At 39.1% G+C, this 17,930-nt stretch overlaps 3 protein-coding genes across 3 annotated transcripts in view; 2 read left to right on the top strand and 1 right to left on the bottom strand.

Annotated features, from left to right (window-relative positions):
- Positions 1–19: 19 nt before the first annotated feature.
- szrd1 (SUZ RNA binding domain containing 1) lies at positions 20–4,908 on the bottom strand. Its single transcript, XM_058409499.1, has 4 exons — positions 4,747–4,908; positions 2,839–2,888; positions 2,492–2,752; positions 20–1,569 (listed from the first exon to the last, which is right to left on the bottom strand). Exons 1-4 carry the CDS (start codon positions 4,795–4,797, stop codon positions 1,458–1,460), a joined length of 474 nt encoding a protein of 157 aa, XP_058265482.1. The 5' UTR covers positions 4,798–4,908; the 3' UTR covers positions 20–1,457.
- A 1,647-nt stretch (positions 4,909–6,555) lies between these two features.
- Positions 6,556–10,697, top strand: tmem82 (transmembrane protein 82). Its single transcript, XM_058409090.1, has 7 exons — positions 6,556–6,672; positions 6,787–6,886; positions 8,089–8,161; positions 8,429–8,603; positions 8,690–9,107; positions 9,816–10,000; positions 10,086–10,697. Exons 2-7 carry the CDS (start codon positions 6,802–6,804, stop codon positions 10,164–10,166), a joined length of 1,017 nt encoding a protein of 338 aa, XP_058265073.1. The 5' UTR covers positions 6,556–6,672; positions 6,787–6,801; the 3' UTR covers positions 10,167–10,697.
- Positions 10,698–13,058: 2,361 nt separating this feature from the next.
- spen (spen family transcriptional repressor) overlaps positions 13,059–17,930 on the top strand; it is a 31,453-nt gene continuing 26,581 nt past the window's right edge. Inside the window, exons 1-2 of the mRNA XM_058410015.1 lie at positions 13,059–13,353; positions 17,198–17,518. Coding sequence (XP_058265998.1) covers positions 13,271–13,353; positions 17,198–17,518 — 404 coding nt within the window. The 5' untranslated portion in view covers positions 13,059–13,270. The remainder of the gene's footprint in view (positions 13,354–17,197; positions 17,519–17,930) is intronic.

The raw sequence follows: 17,930 nt of genomic DNA, 5'->3' as shown, positions 1-17,930 counted from the left end.
TTAAATCTTTGAAGTTCAATACTTTAAAAAGTCTTTATTAAACGGGCATTTTCGTAAAGTATTTACAAGCAGGTGTCCATGTTCACACAGCTTATGATAAATCGTTCTGGTTGGTCTGATACAGTATAACAGTTGGACATCTTTAAAGATTAAAGGGCATATTCCCATATAACGTTTTTTTAAACAAAAGGACGACACAGCAGAGATCCATTATGTGTGAGTGTGTGAAAGAGTATGTGAGAGAGAGAGAGAGATGCAATGTGCTAGCATGGTGCTTAATTTTTGTTGAAATACAGCACTAACACTTTGATGAACCACTAATGATCACGGTCTAATTTTCTTAAACAAAAGTTAAATCATTTCTCATTGGATATCCTGTGCGCCAGTATGAGGTGACGTGCACCACTACTAAATTAAAAACTAATTAATAGATATTTGATTCAGTCAGTGTCCTGAGTTCCTACTTCAGCAAATAAACTAATATTTATCAGCAGATGCAAAAAAAGAGAAGCAAAAAGGAACCAGCAATTCCTTCCCTTTTGCACATCTCCCTTTGATTCGCTCCAGCACCACAAGCATTTACATTTCTCTTAATTTTTAACCAATGAAGTTTAATATTTCTACCTTCCCCAAGAATATAAAAAGGCAGAAAGTTATTTTTTTCCCCCCTCTACTAGTTTTGTTGTTTTTATTCTTCATTTCCTTTATGTAGAAACCAGAACAGCCATAGGAAGACCCAAGATTAAAATAATAATAATAATAATAATAATAATAATAATAATAATAATAACAACGACTGTAAACAAAACTTAAGAGACTTGTTTCCACAGAACCCTCACCATTCCGTTCCCCATTAAAAATGTATGGCATTTAGCAGACTAGGTTAAAACAAAAAGAACCAAACATAACCAATACAAAAGCATGGGAAGAGCAGTCTGGAAAAGAAACTAAATGAAAAATGAAAGCGAAATATCCTTAATATTATTGCTGAGAGCTGGTGACCTGTGCAACATCTTACAACACTTCTAGCACAGCCACATGATAACGTGGCATTACACTCTGCTCCAAACGTCTTCCTCGAAAGAAGGGCCATGACATGATCTCGAAACCACTTCAAGGTCAAAAGCTGTCCGTTGCCAAACGGGTCACCAGTCACAGTAGGTTAAGGTGTAGAGGGAAACCGATTAAGTGTTTCTTTTTGGGGGAGGGGGGGGGGGATCACAGTGAGCAGTGTCTGGAAGAAGTCCTCATCACAGTGTAAATTTGCTCTTCCATGTTATATTTCCTCCCCAGTTACATTCCACACTGGCTCAGGAGGCCGGGATAAGTGAGGATGAGGTTTTCTTCTCATTTCATCGACATCCCACATCCTAAATATTGTTTTAAAAATGATCCGAATTTGAACCGTTTGTAAGGAGATGGACCGAATGATCTTTTCTCCCGGGCCTTCATTACTCCTATCTGCGCTGGCGAAACCCTTGTGTACCATCTGGACCTGCTGGTTGCCGAACTACATGGTTGTTTGATCTTGTGTCCTCTGAAGGTGTATGGCTTCCTGCACGTGGTGACCTAAATATAGAGATGAGTTTAAGCACAGCTACTACATTTTAATGTATTTGATTAAGCAAATAAAATGCAAAACAGCTCAAACACTACCCTACAGCTCATATACACACACAAGCATTTGTGAGGAAAGTCATAAAAAATGGTAAAAGTCTGTTTTTCCATTCAGGAGGAAATAAAATCTGTACACATCTGTATTTATACATTAACATCAACCAACATCCAGACATATTTGCGTGTTTCTATAAACCTGACAATACACACTGCTGTATAAACAAGAAAACATACATCACAAGTCACTTTTTCCTTGGAGGCATCCATGTTTTTGTAGCGTGAATGCATGAAGGTCACACACTTCCGAATTAAGTTGAACACAACGTAAGCCTCCTTCACAAAAGCTCTCAATTCTGCAGCCTTGGAAACCCCTTCACAGTTCTCACACACAAGCTGCAGCATTTTAAATCAACTCCAGAAGTGTAAGGGGACAGTCTTGCATTAACAGCTTCCATTCTAACTGTGGTGCAGGAGCATCACAGACGTTTTGACAGTAGGTATCTAAATTCAAACTAGCTACCTGACAACTTGTCGACACACACCTATCCTAACAACTTGATTTCCTGCTGCTGTGAATACTGGGGATTTGATCATACATAGCTAGAAGGGCTTTAGACAGACTGACCATTTTTACTTCTGCTTATGTTAAACTGGCTCGTTACCACACATTCATTTCAAGAAGATTAAAAATTAAACATTTCAACACTGAAACACATTTAAAAAGAAAAACACATTATACTTCTTTCCAGCCACATAATCTAATGGGTTTGCCCAGAGCATCACACACAACTGGTTGTATGGTGTATGAAATAATAAACCAAGAATATGCACAAATTACATTATGCATAGGAAAGTTCTAAAAAATGCGAATTACCTCTCTGACGTGGGTCTCTCCTGAGGTGTGTCATCAGCACTGCCTAGGATCCGTTTCCTGGCTTCGGCATATTCCGCCTCCCTCTGAGCTAAAGACTTGACTTGTGGAGAAGGTCGGCTCTGTGTTACAGACGGCCCCAAGGAACCGTTGCTGGTGGGTCGTTTCAAAATACGGATCTGTGGAGGTGGCGCAGCTGGAAGGGAGTCGTCTTGGATCATGATAGTCTTTACTGGTGAGCGACCGGAACTCCCACTCGAGAGTCTGCAAGCAAGGGAAAGCAAGAGTTACTTGGGAAGGAGGTGGAAACTTGACGAGTAGGAACGGAACAATCCTAAAATTGGACTTACCTCTCTTTTTGACTGATGCGTAATTTCTCCTCCAACCGTCTCTCCATTTCCTGAAATAAGAGTTTTCAAGTTGCATAAATGCTTGCCCTAAGTACAGGCAAGAGAGTAAACTTTCAAAACATTAAGGCTAGTATTTGCTTGCACAAGGAGCCTCTGTGCCACAGTATCAAGTATCGCAGTTTCACTGGGTTATTTATACATGCTTAGTACAGCAGCTAAATTAACAGCAGGGATGAATTTCAGTTCTGAGATTTAGCTGCTCGATTAGCAAGGCCGCTTCACATACACGGGACAGAAAGATCTACAATATTACGACAATTTCCCCTCACAAACCACTCCTCATTCACCTTCAATTTTCTAAACACTGTATATAAACTAAAATGCTGTCGGTTCTATGCTTTGATGGTCTTAAAACATATCAAACATTAATATATGTTGACACAATAACAAGGTATTACAAGATAGTTTTCAGTCAGGCTTTTTAAAACTTTAGATACGTTTTCCCACACGTCCTAGCAATAGATTTATTACGATTGTGCTGGGCTTTATTTTGTCAGTGATTTCATATTCCTGACTTTGAAAAGATCCCATTACTAAAACTAGTCCTGCGTACAGCGGCTCACGCCTTGACTGCAGCACATGGTGCAGAAGGTGATGCGACTCGGACAGTTACACCAACGAGGCGCAAACCACTTCCTTGAAACATGACAAGTTTAAAAGGTAGCCGAAAAAAAAGAGAGAGAAAGAAATGGAAACTTGTTTAGCTAAAGTCAGTAAGGCGTATGGTTATATTTTATTTTTTGGTTGTTGGACCGACTTTTCTGCAGGACAACATCTGGCACATCTGGCTACACATCTACAACCGACCCAGGTTTGTCTAGGAAGCTTAATTATTAAATACAAGAGACTCAAGAGATACTAAAAAAAACTTTAATTGATAATTAATAAATGTGTTGCAGATCCAGTCACTGATTTATAAACTCATAAAAACCTGGGGTCTATTAAAGGACCTGACAGTACAGTGGTTTATTATGAACTACAATTCAAATTGCTCTGATTATTATTATTCTTTTTTAATCATCTTTGATACAAGACTGTCAAGTGTAAACTGTTTAAAGTCAGATAATGTGTTTCGTGTATTAACTTCTCTATAACAAACAAGCTTGTTACACCACTTTAACTAGGAAACGTGACGGGAACCAACATTTGAACACACGACACTTGAAAGCAGGTTAGATAGATACCGAATTAAAATAAACAGAGAGGGAAAAGGGTAATATCTTCTTAATAACTCGATTTGTAATTCTCTGCTCGAAAGCTTGGACACAAATCTGCCTTTAAAAAAATATAAAGTCACTGAAGAAAGAGTCGCTGGTCTGCTATAGCAGCAGCAGCAGCAGCAGGAGTCACGGCCACACTGCCACTCGGCTATTTCTTTTGGTCAGCTAACTAACTTAGCGGCGATAGTTCTGGTCAAATTAGTGCACAAGATCCGTTGAATAAACAGAATAACACCACATAACGACTCTTAAGATATGATACAATGAATTATTTCGTTCAAAGTTTTTCTTATTGAAATTACACACACAGCTACGAGCTAACGAGCTAACTGTATAGCACGGTGATTAAAAACAAAACAAAACTATTCAGTAAACCACCGCTCTATGTTATGAGTATGCTAACTAGATATAATTTAAGAAAAAAATATATTTTTTTTTTTCTTAAATGTATGTTTAGAACCGTACTCAGTATTCCCCAATTAAGAGACATTTCCCCTGCGGCCTAAATGGCTAACTTTCTTTCCCCTTCCGACATCACACGCCCTACAGATCCAGTCACTGCTCACTAACCCGCGTCCCAGAGAGTCGCTTTTTCAGTCAAAAAGCTCCGCAATCGTCTCATATTTACCCCACTGTCGGCGGCGTCTTCCCAGCTTTCAGCGATCTCCTCATCTTCCATGTTCCCACACTTTGCTAGCTAGCCACTAGCTTCAGGGGGTTCCCTTTACTCATCTACGTGCGAAAGCACATTTTCTTTCTCTACAGCCGGAGTCGCCGCTTTGAGTGCGCGTGCGGACCGGAATTCCGCGCGCTATCGCCGCCTGCCGTTAGGAGCGCACCATTCACCCGACGTCACGGAGCGCCGCGTTTTGGAATCGTCCCGCCATTTTGGATGGTTTAAACAATTACACTATATTGCCAAAAGGTTTTTTGGGACACCCTTGGATTCAGGGGTTGGGATGGGTCCCTTAGTTCCAGTGAAAGGAACTCTTAATGCTTCAGCATACCAGAAAACTTCATGCTCCAAACTTTTGTGGGAACAATTTGGGGATGACCCCTTCATGTTCCAGCATGACTGAACACCAGTGCACAAAGCAAGGTCCATAAAGACATGGATGAGTGAGTTTGGTGTGGAGGAACTTGAGTCCTGACCTCAACCCGATAGAACAACTTTTGGGATGAATTAGAGCCGAGAGCGGGACGTCTGCCTTTACATACACATGAATGTAATATGGAGTTGGACTGCCCTTTGCAGCTCTAACAGCTTCAACTCTTCTGGGAAGGCTTTCCACAGAGTGAGGAGTGTATTTATGGGAATTTTTGACCATTCCACTGGAAACGCATTTGTGAGGTCAGGCACTGATGCTGGACAAGAAGGTCTGGCTCGCAGTCTCCGCTCTAATTTCATCCCAAAGATGTTCTGTCGTGTTGAGGTCAGGACTCTGTGAAGTTCCTCCACACCAAACTTGCTCATCCATGTCTTTACGGACGTTGCTTTGTGCACTGGTGTGCAGTCATATTGGAACACGAAGGATGCATGAAATTGTCCAAAATGTCTTGGTATGTTGAAGCACTAAGAGTTCCTTTTACTGGGGCAAAGCCTAACCCCTGAAACAACAAAACTTGAATTCAGTGATTTGGAGGGGTGTCCCAAAATGTTTGACAATATAGTGTATTTGTTTACATCATACAAACATGTTCACACACACTAAGTATGTAAGTGCAGTGCTGCAACACAAGAGAAAAACACACCCCTTAGTATTTCTTTTTTTGTAATAACGTGATTTTTTAATGTTACAACAAGATGTTGTTCTTGTAATACCCTCGCTATAATAAGAAAAACATAACATTGTTACAAGAAAACCTTTACGTTATGTAAGGAGCAACACACAACAGACCATGCTGATGTACTAAAATAATGTAGACCGGCTGTGCATTATTGTTGTTTAACAGCACAGTCTGTCGCGTGTTATTCACCATCTACTACAGCCATATCAGAAGATTAACAAAGTGTTATGCATTAAAGTATTTAAAGGCATGCATGTGTTGTGTTGTGGGACATGTTAGTTCATGTTACACGTGCTGTTACATTAAAATAATGCACAAAATGAGATTCCCCAAACAGTTTAGACCTAATTCTACTTATATGCTATGTATAAGTTGTACATGCTTTCTGTGTTTAACACTTTAATTCACTGTTTTAATGGCCTTTATTATTATCATTATCATATTATCATTAATAATTGTGTCAGCTCTTCATGTCAGGGCCAGTAGACAGAAAATCATCAGCAATAATGATAGTCTTCACTCACTCCCACAAACATTGACAAATGTTTTACAAACAATTGTCATTTGTCTGCTAACAATGATGACAAAGACAGATAAATGGCTTATTCGTTTCATTGGGAGGGCTTGATGATTGCATAAGCGTTGGAGAACTGAAAAATGACCTTTGAGACAGTGCTTATCTGACCCACTGCTAGCTCACCAGCTACAGGTAATGCTATTAAACAGGAGAGAATTTCAAACAACAACACTACAAAATAGCTATATGGTAAGCAAAACTTATACGTCATTTCTTTGAATTTAAATAGATAGAAATTTTTGTGAATGTATTAAAGAATGTAGTAAATTAAGGTATATTAAATTTATGAACTGATTTTTACAGATAAGGTAAAGTGAGATGTTGTCCTTCATTTCCTGGTTTGTACCAAGTCTACCCACTTGGCTTATTCCTGATACAAATCCTCTACACTGTATTTTACAAGGTGAGGGGGCCTGAATTCATTTGGTTTCATTTGATTTGTTCAAGTGTATACTCTTTAGAACAAACATTGCTTTTGAACATTTGTAATATAACTAAATAATATGTGAAGTGATGTAATTTTAATAACTTTTATACCAATTGACAGATACAATGTTAAAAGAAATAATGTTGGGGACTTACAATTTTCTTTTACTTTTTCTCTTGTGTTTGCTTAAACCAGACAAAGATTATTGAGCAAATGCACATACTTTTTAAGATACACATATCCAACATTTACACTCTCCTAGGAGTAATAAACCAATATATCACCTGACAAAAATATCAGCACCATTGAAAATTGTATTTTAATGTAATTACATTTTAAAAATGTAATTTTAATTTTTACATAACAGTTTTCTCCATAACACTTTGCGTATACATACACAATCTATCCAAATTCCTAAAGAAACCAATCTGTTGCTTCACATCTTCTTTAGTTTTGCCCAGAGAATTTCATTAGGGCTTTGTGGAAGAGATTAGCTGATGCAGCATTAAAAGGTTTAGTTTGTTAAACTATTACTAGATTTCGAGATTTACATTGTGTGGATCAATGATTTGGATCATTGTACTCCATGAACATTTCATAGATTACTGAATTGTAGGCTCTGGTTTGTACCGGGATCCCAGTGATACCACTGGTGATGATATTTCTTTTAGTCCTTTGATGGCAAACAGCCTACTACCTCATATATCTATCAGCTAACATCATGCTGTAGTCACACTGTGTTTCCTGCTAAATTGTCTCTCTGGTTTTGGCAATTGTGGCATTGTGTAATTTTTAAAGGCTTAGTGATAAGCTACAGTACACTATTCATCTACAATTCTCCAAATAGCATTCTCCTGCTTGTGCATTAGCAATTTTTTCAGGCATTTTCATGTTTTTTTAAAATAGATTTTTAACATATTACATTACCTTAATGTGAATGACTTTTTTCAGTTGTTTAGCCGTTGTGGTTTTTCCACATTGGATTTAGGGGGGACTATTATGAGAATTCAATAATTCTGGAAGATACTGTACTTAAAGCTAATGCTTTGCTATATAATCAGATTTAACATTATTAGGCAAAGTTCTTTTAGGGCTTCAAACTATTGAGAAGTACATATATGCATGTTTGTTTGCATGTGGTGGGGTTACTGACATGTTTCTGATGGTATTGATGACAGGAGTTGTTGGTGCATGTGGGATCTCAGTGCTTTCCAAACTTTTAAGGGTTTCTTTATTCGTTGAAGCAGAGAGGTAAGAGTCTTAAATGTGCTATTTATTTTGCTATGAACGTTGCTCATTCTGCATGCATTAGGTCATTATGACTGGAAGAGAGTGTTCAGTGTGATGCTTACTTGACCATTTATAATGATGATCTTTTTCTTCCTAGAGAACAATCTTTGCAAATTAGTATACAAATAGATGCCTTTATATAAACTTCATTATATGCACATGCTGGACATGGATGTAATGCTTTTTTTTATTCTTGCCCTAATAGTTCTTCTTCTCTTGCTTCCAAAGTATAGCAGACAGTAAAGATGACATTAAAAACAAGCGCATTCATATTGGTGGTCTCACAGGCACAATCCAGTTCTGGATTCTGACAGCCACTCTCACCTGTGTGGGTTCTAGAGCTGCATCACTAGTAGTTCTCGAGTTCTCACTCCGAGCAATATCATCACGCTTGACTTCATCAGTAAGATACAAAATGATTCACTCATCTGCTGAAAATTTAAATATTATACTGTATATTTAATAAAAACAGCATCTTTTTTGTTCTAGGATCCACTGAGTGATTCGTTGTTACAGCTACTGGTCCAGTGCCAGTTCTCTTTAGGTTGTGCATTAAATTGCAGTCTTTATTTTCTCCATGAGGGGGCACCACAAGCTTGGCTAAGTTTCCTCCTTGCTGCAGCACTGAGCTGGTTTTTGGCCCAGCAGTGTTCCAGATTATGGCACCACGTAATCACGATGTACCCAATACACAGCACCCAGCGGTACTGTGGGGTCTGTATTGGCCTCCTGACTTCTGGAACATCTATATTGCCTTTTCTTTGCAGTGCTTTGATTATAACGTTTTGCGTGGCTGGCTATGCCGCCATATCGAACATCAACCAGCACTTTCTGTCAACTACTGAGGCTTTGAGGTTCTGGACACCACTCACAATCTGCTACACACTTCTCATCGTCTATATGCATGGTGAGAAAAATCAGAACTAGATAGGGTCATTTTGCATGTCAGGCTATTTATCAAATTCACCACATCTAACAACTTGTACATAACCAACTACATCATGCAACCTTCAGCACAAGGGGAGCTTCAAGTAAGCACAATTTGTAAAGTCTGTTGACAGAATCTCATTTTCAACTGTTTCCATGTGTTAATGTTCGAATTAGCTAGTAATATTCTACAAAATGGTTTGTATTGATTTGACGTATTGAGTTATTGGGCAACACATTGGTGCAGCATTGGTAGCTTTACTGCCTCACTGACCCAGGAAACCAAGTTTGATCCTAAACTTGGGTTGCTGTCTGTGTGAAGCTTTGAATGGTCTCCCCATGCCCCAGGGTTCTCCGGTTTCCTCCAACTATCCAAAAACCTGCCAGTACTACTCTAAATTGTCTCTAGGGGGTAATAAGTATTAGAATGTGTGTGCCTAGGTGTCCCTGAGACAGACTCCAAATCTACTGTAAAAATGAATGAATATTAAGTAACTGATAGCTTATTCTTACATTCAGAAACACCTCCAATCCAATGTGTCCATGGAATCATCCCAACTTTCCTCTATTCATGGTACCTTTGTTAAGATTTCACCAAATAGATTGACTAGGCCGTGAACTGAGGTGCCTGTTTCAGGTGTAAAAGATGACTACACAACAAATCTATACTTACATTATTTTTTTTCAGAGGAACAAAATCGGCAGGCTAGCGGACAGGCTCTTCTGAACACAGTGATGGTGCGCCTGGGCGGCTTACTATTATTGATGCTTACTGTAGGAAGGTGGGCAGATGTGCTCCACATTCTATTGTGCTTCATCGGGGAAGCTGCTTGTTTGCTACCGGCTCAGGATCTACTGACTAGCACCTCTAAGGTGAATGGGAATTAACCTCAACTTAGCCTATGCATGTATGAAGCTGTGTAAATATTTGACACACCTTGTATATCTATTCATGCAGGATGTTGCAGATGTTCCCCGACGATTTGTCATAAGAAATGAAGACCAGAGAAGACGGATTAAATCAGACAAACACGACTGAGGCATAAAATGCTAAAAGGCAAGACACACAAAGGAAAACTACCAGAAGATAGAATGGTTTTAAGAAAAAACAGGATTTCCAGTCCAGTCAGCCAGTCCACACTCAAATCTGCTAGCTGTAATGGCAGCAGGTCAACAGTATATCTATCAATCATGCTCTGTAAAACACGGCCTGCATAAAAACGCATATGCTTGACAGATTAACTACGTTTTAGAAAGTTAGTATTTCAGATTTGAATGTAAAAAAGATAAACCATTTGATATTTATTTGAAAATCTGGCAAGAAATATGCAGTTCTGCTGAAACCATTAGCCTTAAGTCACCATTATTTTGAAGACATTTCAGTCATTGGCCCAGTGTATCATAATGATGTACAATATTTTATAAATGTTTTTCATATTACAACTACAACAATTCTATACCATTTCAAAAGTGTTTATTTTTTTTTAAAAAAAAAGGTGAACACACATCCCATTGTAATGTGCCCATATATCTGTCACCTTGAGCTAAAGCTAAAGGCAAGAATTCATGTTCCCCTCAATAAAAAAAAATACATTAGCAAAATTCATTCGTTTGTAGTCTAATTTTTATATAGCTTCTTGTTTGCAAGCTTTATAACATAGTGTACAAACATGGCAGAGACATGTTTAATATGGGAAAAAATGTGAAACACAACACATCTGAGTTTCACAGGCTTAACCTCGGGACACTCTAAAAGGCAATACCCCACAGAGGCTAATGCTAACAGAGTGGCGTCACTACGCTGAGAGAGAGTCATCAAACAGGGTTTACAATAGGAAACAGAAGAAATGATGCGTATCAAAATGCAAAAAAAAAAAAAAAATAGGAAAAAAGAAAGAGATATATATCCTATTAGTAGCAAAACATCGTACACATTGTAAACACAAAATGGCCGCTGCTGTCTGAAGCTAAATAGATTTTTTTTGTTTTGTTTTTTTCCAAAATGGCGTCATATTTCAGATAAGGGGGATTGTTCGATTTTCTCGGACAATAAATCACTCCAATAACGATAAAACTACACTAAAACAAATTGCAAATGATCTTATAAACTGCATCTGCATCTACACACACCCTTCACTACAATCTGCACTGATGTTAAAAAAAATAAAAAAATAAAGGAAAGAAAGAAAGAAAAGGCAGGGACCAAGCGTAACAATGGAGGAGCAATGTTTTACGATTAAATTAGAATATAACATGTAGGCTGTTATTGACCTAATCCGACACTCTTCCAACTTTTGGCATTCATAAATCTGGCCCATGAATAAAACATGTTTTAATCCGTAGTTATTCCGACTGTAGGGGAATGTTATCGGCAATGAAATCCAGGCCAAGTTTTATTGTTGTTGGAATATTTGTCCTTTACTTCACAGAACAGCAGTAGACAAATTTGTATTTCCAAAGCAGACCCAAAAAAAGGTGTTTTCCAATCCCCCAAAGAACCGTGTTCAATAAAGTAGGCTACTGCTTTATTTCTCTTCCTTCGAGGACTTTTGTAGATCCACATAATCCTCAATATAGTCCTGCAGTCTGTATCTTGTGTAGCTATTGTGTTTTTATGGCTTGTTTTCTCTAAACGAACGACGCAATTTCACATCCCGCACATGTTTTCCAGAAATTTCTGCCACTCTGCACTGCAGAATGGTAATTGCTCTTTGTCAAGTCCTGTTGTGGGCGTGCTTTGCGCATGCTCAATTCATCCACTGCAGTCTTTGAATTTGCCGCATTTTGACGCATGCGTGTTTCGACTCGTTGCCTTTCAGGGTTGTCAGATTCAGTGATGTTGCCTTTCCTCAACAGCATGTGCCGTCAATCGGTCTACCGTTTGTCATGTTAGCCGAAGCTGCTGGGCAAACAATGCAAAGCAATTAAAAGATCCTGCAAATTGTAATTAAAAAAAAAACGCGTTCTTTACGTCAGTAGTAACAGGGTCTCATTACAGACGCACATGGATTGCCTTCGTGCTTATAATTGAACACATTTCAGACTGTCATCACTCCAGGGACAGACTGATAATAAAAAAAAAAGTGCTGCATTGTATCAGATGATGTATGTTCTACGGTTGGATTGACTCTACGTGTCATCACTAACCTTATGTTTGATTTCAGACAGAGATTACATGTTTCAGACAAGTTGTTTGTACAGACATTTTTGTGCACAGTTTGAAAATGGTCCGCTTTATTTTTTTATGTGAAAGCAATGGAGGGATTATCCCTTGGCATGTTGGATTGTAAATACTCTTTCACATCAGTTGTGTTTTTATCTTATATATAGATCTATATCTATCTATCTATCTATCTATCTATCTATCTATCTATCTATCTATCTATCTATCTATCTATCTATATATATAGATAGATATATATATGATCCACACATTTCAGAGTAAACATGAACGTTTTTTATTGTATTCTAAACGAACAATGAGTGTGTAAACAAATCATCAATTCGGCGTGTGCTACAAAGCATCCACCTCACTGCTCTCAGCATTAATTCATACAAGGAATCTGTACACGAATTCTAGCAGCTGATGAAAGATATGCAATGCGATCAGTAATCGTGTTACATTCACTAACACTAAGCTACTTTTACATCGTAAATAGTCTAATACATATAAGTGTGCACTCTTTACAAGGAATTGTGCTTTGTTTCTGCCCTGTTACGAAATTTCATCAATATATATAACATAAAGTACACCTATATTAAACATGGTGACACTTGAAATATATTTGATATTTGAGTGACAGCAAGAGTCAGGACATTACTAGCTCATCATTAAGCCTATTATCTGCAACATTTGCGCTCGCGCTTGCGAACAGAACGCGCGTCCTCGTGCAAGCACCTCGACGCGCGCGCCTCACGAGCAGAGCAGCGCAGCACACTGAACACACACACACACACACACACGAGAGCTTCAGTTTCCAAGAGCAGAGCCGCTCCAGTAGTAGTGTCGAGGCGGAGAGGGGAAACGCTCGCGACTTATCTCTGAACATCATTCTCTGCAAACTCATACACACAGCACACTCGGGTCGGATTTAATCCCCAAAAAAGTCATCTGCATGATCGGGGGACACAAACACGCGCAGTATGGTCCGGGAAACCAGACACTTATGGGTGGGGAATTTACCTGAAAATGTACGAGAGGAGAAAATCATCGAGCACTTCAAACGGTAAGTTTTGTTTTGGTTTCATTTAAATTTGTGCATTATAATCCGAAATCATGTGCAATGCAGCTTGTAAGGCATTGTGGGGTGATGTGAGGGGGGAAAAAAAATCCCCAGCAGATTCACAGCAGAAAACGCTTCAGAGGCAGAATTATGTTGTGCAACTCTATATAACCTACCTTTTCCTGCTGTGTTTAGTCAAACTAAGAAACTTAAATGCATTGCAAACTCGATTCTAGGTAACGCACACGTCTGTTAGCTAGCTAATTAGCACATTGAGCAAGCAAAAAAATGTCAGCAGCAGTAGCAGATCGCCATGTCTAAATGAACAGCTATTACAAAAACCAATAACACTGGCTTCAAACAAGCTCTGATGGCTGAGCTAAGGCTTTCATAGGTTCAGAAGTGTGAGAGAGCATGTGTGTACAAAATTATTGTTAGCTTCCTAACGTTTGCCTCCCGGTTCACGTGTCAAATCAAATCGGTAAAATCAGCAATGCGTGCAGCAATAGTATAATGCATGTTTAGCATGCTATGCTAGTTCAGCTCTGGCAGCATGGAGACAGACAGACAGACAGGTTAAGTGTCTAACTATCTAGTAATAACAGAGATAGTAATCAAGCTTAGTGTACAACCGTAGGACTACTAATTAACTTGGCGGATTTTAATGTAGGCATCATCAGTGCACAGAACTGTGCATTTACAATAACTACTGTGTTTATTTGTCTATTCAGATAAGCACCGTTTTATCATTCATTGACCTGACTCCAGGACTCAATCGAGCGTACACTGTCGTCAAAGGTGCAGCCAAGTTGAGCATGTCTCAATGCACAGGTTTGCAGCCCTGATCTTATAGTGCATCCTGTCCTTCCCTTACTCTGTAATACAGAGTTAGGGGTGTTTCAGCAATAGCATTGGAAACCAGTGTCTAAATGGCTGTAAACAGATCAGCTCTGTGATGTGCAGCAGTGAGGTTAAATACTAGGCTTGACAGGTGGTAGATGTGGTACAAGAATCTTTGGCATACCTCACACTAGCAGCTTTCAAGGGTTAGGAGGAGAGTGTAATTTCTCACTTTTGTGATCAGGGCCGTTGAGAGAATGCACATACAGATGGATCGATATTATTTTGCGGCAAAGTGGATGTGGAAAGTTTGTATGAAGGTAAGATGGAAAATGATAGTCTGCATAAGGTTGCGAGATGCTCAGGTCTATTTCAGCTTGTGTTCTTCGTCACTTGCAGAGTGTCATAGGTAGTATTTGCCGGATAGAGACGTATATAAGAAGTACAGATTAAAGCTGCAGTAGTGTGTGCTGTAACACAGATGCTTGTTAACTGATATGCAAGGTGGCTCATAATCACCTTGTTATTTCATAACACAACCTGTTTTTCTTTATAAAATATTTGTGCGCTACAGTCATTACATCTCCGCAGAGGTCTTGGAAGGAAAAAAGGAGGGAAAAGAAAGCTCCTGCATGTCTAGTCTAATCTAATATCCCAGTCTTGTTCTGAATAGCATCCCAGTGACAAATATTAGATTTGTGTTCATGGTCTTTATGTGGAGATCAATATGCAAAGTTCAATGTGCAGTTTAGAGGTTTTGTTTTTTTTTGTTAAATATATCGTCAAAGCGATATATATACTATATGGTCAGAAGTATGCGGACACCTGATCGTTCACATCCATATTTGCTCCTTGAGCATCCTATTCCAGAATTAGTTCTGTGTCCCCTAGTTCTAGGCTTTGCAGTACAGTTGGTAAATTTCTACCATTCAGCCACAGGAGCATTAGAGAAGTCAGTTCTTGTTGACGTTGTGTGAGGAGACCTGGTGCGCAGGCTGAGTTGCCGGTTCAACCATAGACATTTTTACTGAGGTTGAGGTCAGCGCTCTAAGCAGGCCACTCGAGTTTTTCCACTTCACCTTTGTCTTCATGAACCTTGCTTTGTTCACTGGGGCATTGTCATGCAGGAACAGGTTTGGGCCTCTTAATTCCAGTGAAGGGAAAAATCTATAGCATACAAAGACATTCTATACAACTTTGTTTGCAGCAGACTGGGGCCTACATATTGGTGTCATGGTCTGTTGTCCACATTCATTTAACCATGTAGTGTATGATATACACATAGGGGTTCCAGCATTTACTGTTTAGCCATAGTATTTACGATGTATGAGCCCTTGCTACTGCAGAAGCAAACTATGTTTTTTTTTTTTGCTTTTTCAGCTAAAGCAGAGGTAAAAAAAAATGCAGAAAAGGTTCATTCAGCAGGAAAGACAGTTCACTGAAGGGGCAATGACAGGGCATGTATAAGATGCACAATTGCTTCTGCTAGCAGTTTCTACTGTTTGCTTTTATCTTTGTGAAGTTTGACCTGTGAATTCACACACTGTGATCTTGTGAACCTATGGAATCGGTGTAGGTAGGACACTGAAGTATGGTTCCTAGACTTTTGCCTTGCTGTATTCTTACTGTAGCTGTTGCTGATGTTTTCTTACTTTTTATATGATTCTTTCCTAAATATACCAGTTTTAGGGGCAGAAACACATGTTGCCTGTTGCTGAGTGCAAACTGTTTAAATTGTGTGATTGGGCTTCTCCAGTTTTGTACTTAATATACAAGGTTTTTCCACACAGAATGGAGCCTAAGTCTTCCAGGTCCTTGGGTTTCCTCCCAAAAATCCCTCTCTCTCTCTCTCTCTCTCTCTCACTCTCACTCTCTCTCTCTCTCTCTCTCTCTCTCTCATTTGTATTTACATTAATGGCAATTGGCATCATACACCCTTATCTAGAACGATGTACTCTGTCTACTCCTGTGATTTTTTTGTCTTGGAGGAATGATACCTAGGCTCCCCACAGAAAAAGCCCTTGTGTTGGAAACACTGCTCAGTTTTCTTTGCCCTCACTTGGTATTATCTTTTTGATTTTAGCTGTTCCGGTCAGGGCCGTGTTTTTAAACAACGATACCAGGTCACACCCTTGATAGAGATGTCATTTGACTCAGGCAGAATTTACATATTGCCAGTGATTCTTTCTCTAGTTGTGTTTTGGTTGAGCTATTTTGGTTATTACAGCCGAGAGGTAATGAGGGAGTTTCGCAGGATCTCCTAAAGTTTGGTTATCATCCTCTCAAGTTGGCCACTATTTTAAGGTTGAGATTGATCAGTTGAGATTGAAATCATTTTATGTAATTCAGCTATAAAGCATATCTTGATAGTCAATTATATTTCATGCTAAATGGTTTCGTTACAAGAAATATGAGGTAATTTATCCTTATGAAGGAGAATAAGCTAGGAATGGACAAGCGAGTTAGCAAGCAGTGATGGAAGCAAAGGATGGAAGCAAAGACCATCAAATTTTAGAATTAAACATGCATCACATACCCATGTCTATTAAATCAGAATATTAATATGCAATTTCAGACTGTCAGATTTACGGTATCGAAATCAGTGTACTGCTGCAGGGTTTTTTTATTCAGCAAGCATCCTACAGTTTCCTGTAACAAAGCACCTTTGAAAAGACTTATGTGAAACTCTCTTAAATATCATCTGAGATATCTGTCTTTTTCCTCCTTACAAAGAAGTTAATCCATTGATCCATTAATGTGACGCTTCTCTAAGGTTATTATGGTACGGCCAAAATGACCAGGCCTTTTAATTGTCTGGTAGTTTTCTGCTTTCTGTCTTAGACTGTGTGGAAATAATTCTTAAAATCCTTTGTTATACAGGTTTGCTTGCTCTTAGTTTTAGTATGCATGCATAGGCATGTAATCCAGTACTCATTTTGGATCAACTGAGATGGCAATTGATCAGTATTCTGGCCTGTATCTAATCTTTTTGCTTGTCCTTTAATAGATATGGACGAGTGGAAAGCGTCAAGGTCCTTCCAAAGCGGGGATCTGAAGGTGGAGTGGCCGCCTTTGTGGACTTTGTGGACATTAAAAGCGCACAGAAGGCTCACAATACTATCAACAAGATGGGGGACAGAGACCTGCGGACTGATTACAATGAGCCAGGGACTATTCCAAGTGCTGCACGAGGCCTGGACGATAGCCTGTCTATAGCAACACGCGGGCGCGATGTATCGGGGTTCACAAGGGGGGCGGGGGCCACAGTTTATGGGCCTCCTGCATCACTCCACAGCAGAGAGGGACGATATGAACGCAGACTAGACGGGTAAGTGGACATAGTTTCTCTGAAGCCTAGGGAACCACACGTTTCTTGTAGCTTGTATTTCTCTTCTAAGCATTTTGAGAGCAGGGCAAGAGAATTAAATGATTATTCTGGAGAGTATAGTAATTAGAAACCTTAAATATAAAATTATTATTCAGTTATGCTACATATACAGTGTTTAGAATCTAGCATAGAAAGCATTCTCTCTGAATCACAAGGCTCAGAATTGGATATTATAGAGAACAGATTCAAGGGCATATGTTGGATATCATGATATCCTGGGACTTCTGCAAGCAAAGGGAAAGTCCACTGTATTGCCCTTACCTGGGATTGCCCTAACCTGGAGTACAGTGCTGTCCATCATGGATTAATATCTTACTATTTTTGTATTTTATTATGACAGACCTTAGAATAT

Source organism: Hemibagrus wyckioides, linkage group LG15 (assembly GCF_019097595.1).
Source record: "Hemibagrus wyckioides isolate EC202008001 linkage group LG15, SWU_Hwy_1.0, whole genome shotgun sequence".
Classification (NCBI taxonomy): Eukaryota; Metazoa; Chordata; class Actinopteri; order Siluriformes; family Bagridae; genus Hemibagrus; species Hemibagrus wyckioides.
Note: the sequence above shows the minus strand (reverse complement) of the source record. Positions and strands in the feature narration are given on the sequence as shown.

Excerpts from the sequence above, each read along its gene's own strand:
- szrd1 (XM_058409499.1), bottom strand. The coding sequence starts at position 4,797 with ATGGAAGATGAGGAGATCGCTGAAAGCTGGGAAGACGCCGCCGACAGT. Across the intron at positions 2,889-4,746 it reads AAGACGCCGCCGACAGTGGG|GAAATGGAGAGACGGTTGGA; the intron begins GTAAATATGAGA and ends CTCTTATTTCAG. Across the intron at positions 1,570-2,491 it reads GAGAGACCCACGTCAGAGAG|GTCACCACGTGCAGGAAGCC; the intron begins GTAATTCGCATT and ends CTCTATATTTAG.
- tmem82 (XM_058409090.1), top strand. The coding sequence starts at position 6,802 with ATGTTGTCCTTCATTTCCTGGTTTGTACCAAGTCTACCCACTTGGCTT. Across the intron at positions 8,604-8,689 it reads CATCACGCTTGACTTCATCA|GATCCACTGAGTGATTCGTT; the intron begins GTAAGATACAAA and ends TTTTTGTTCTAG. Across the intron at positions 9,108-9,815 it reads TCTCATCGTCTATATGCATG|AGGAACAAAATCGGCAGGCT; the intron begins GTGAGAAAAATC and ends ATTTTTTTTCAG.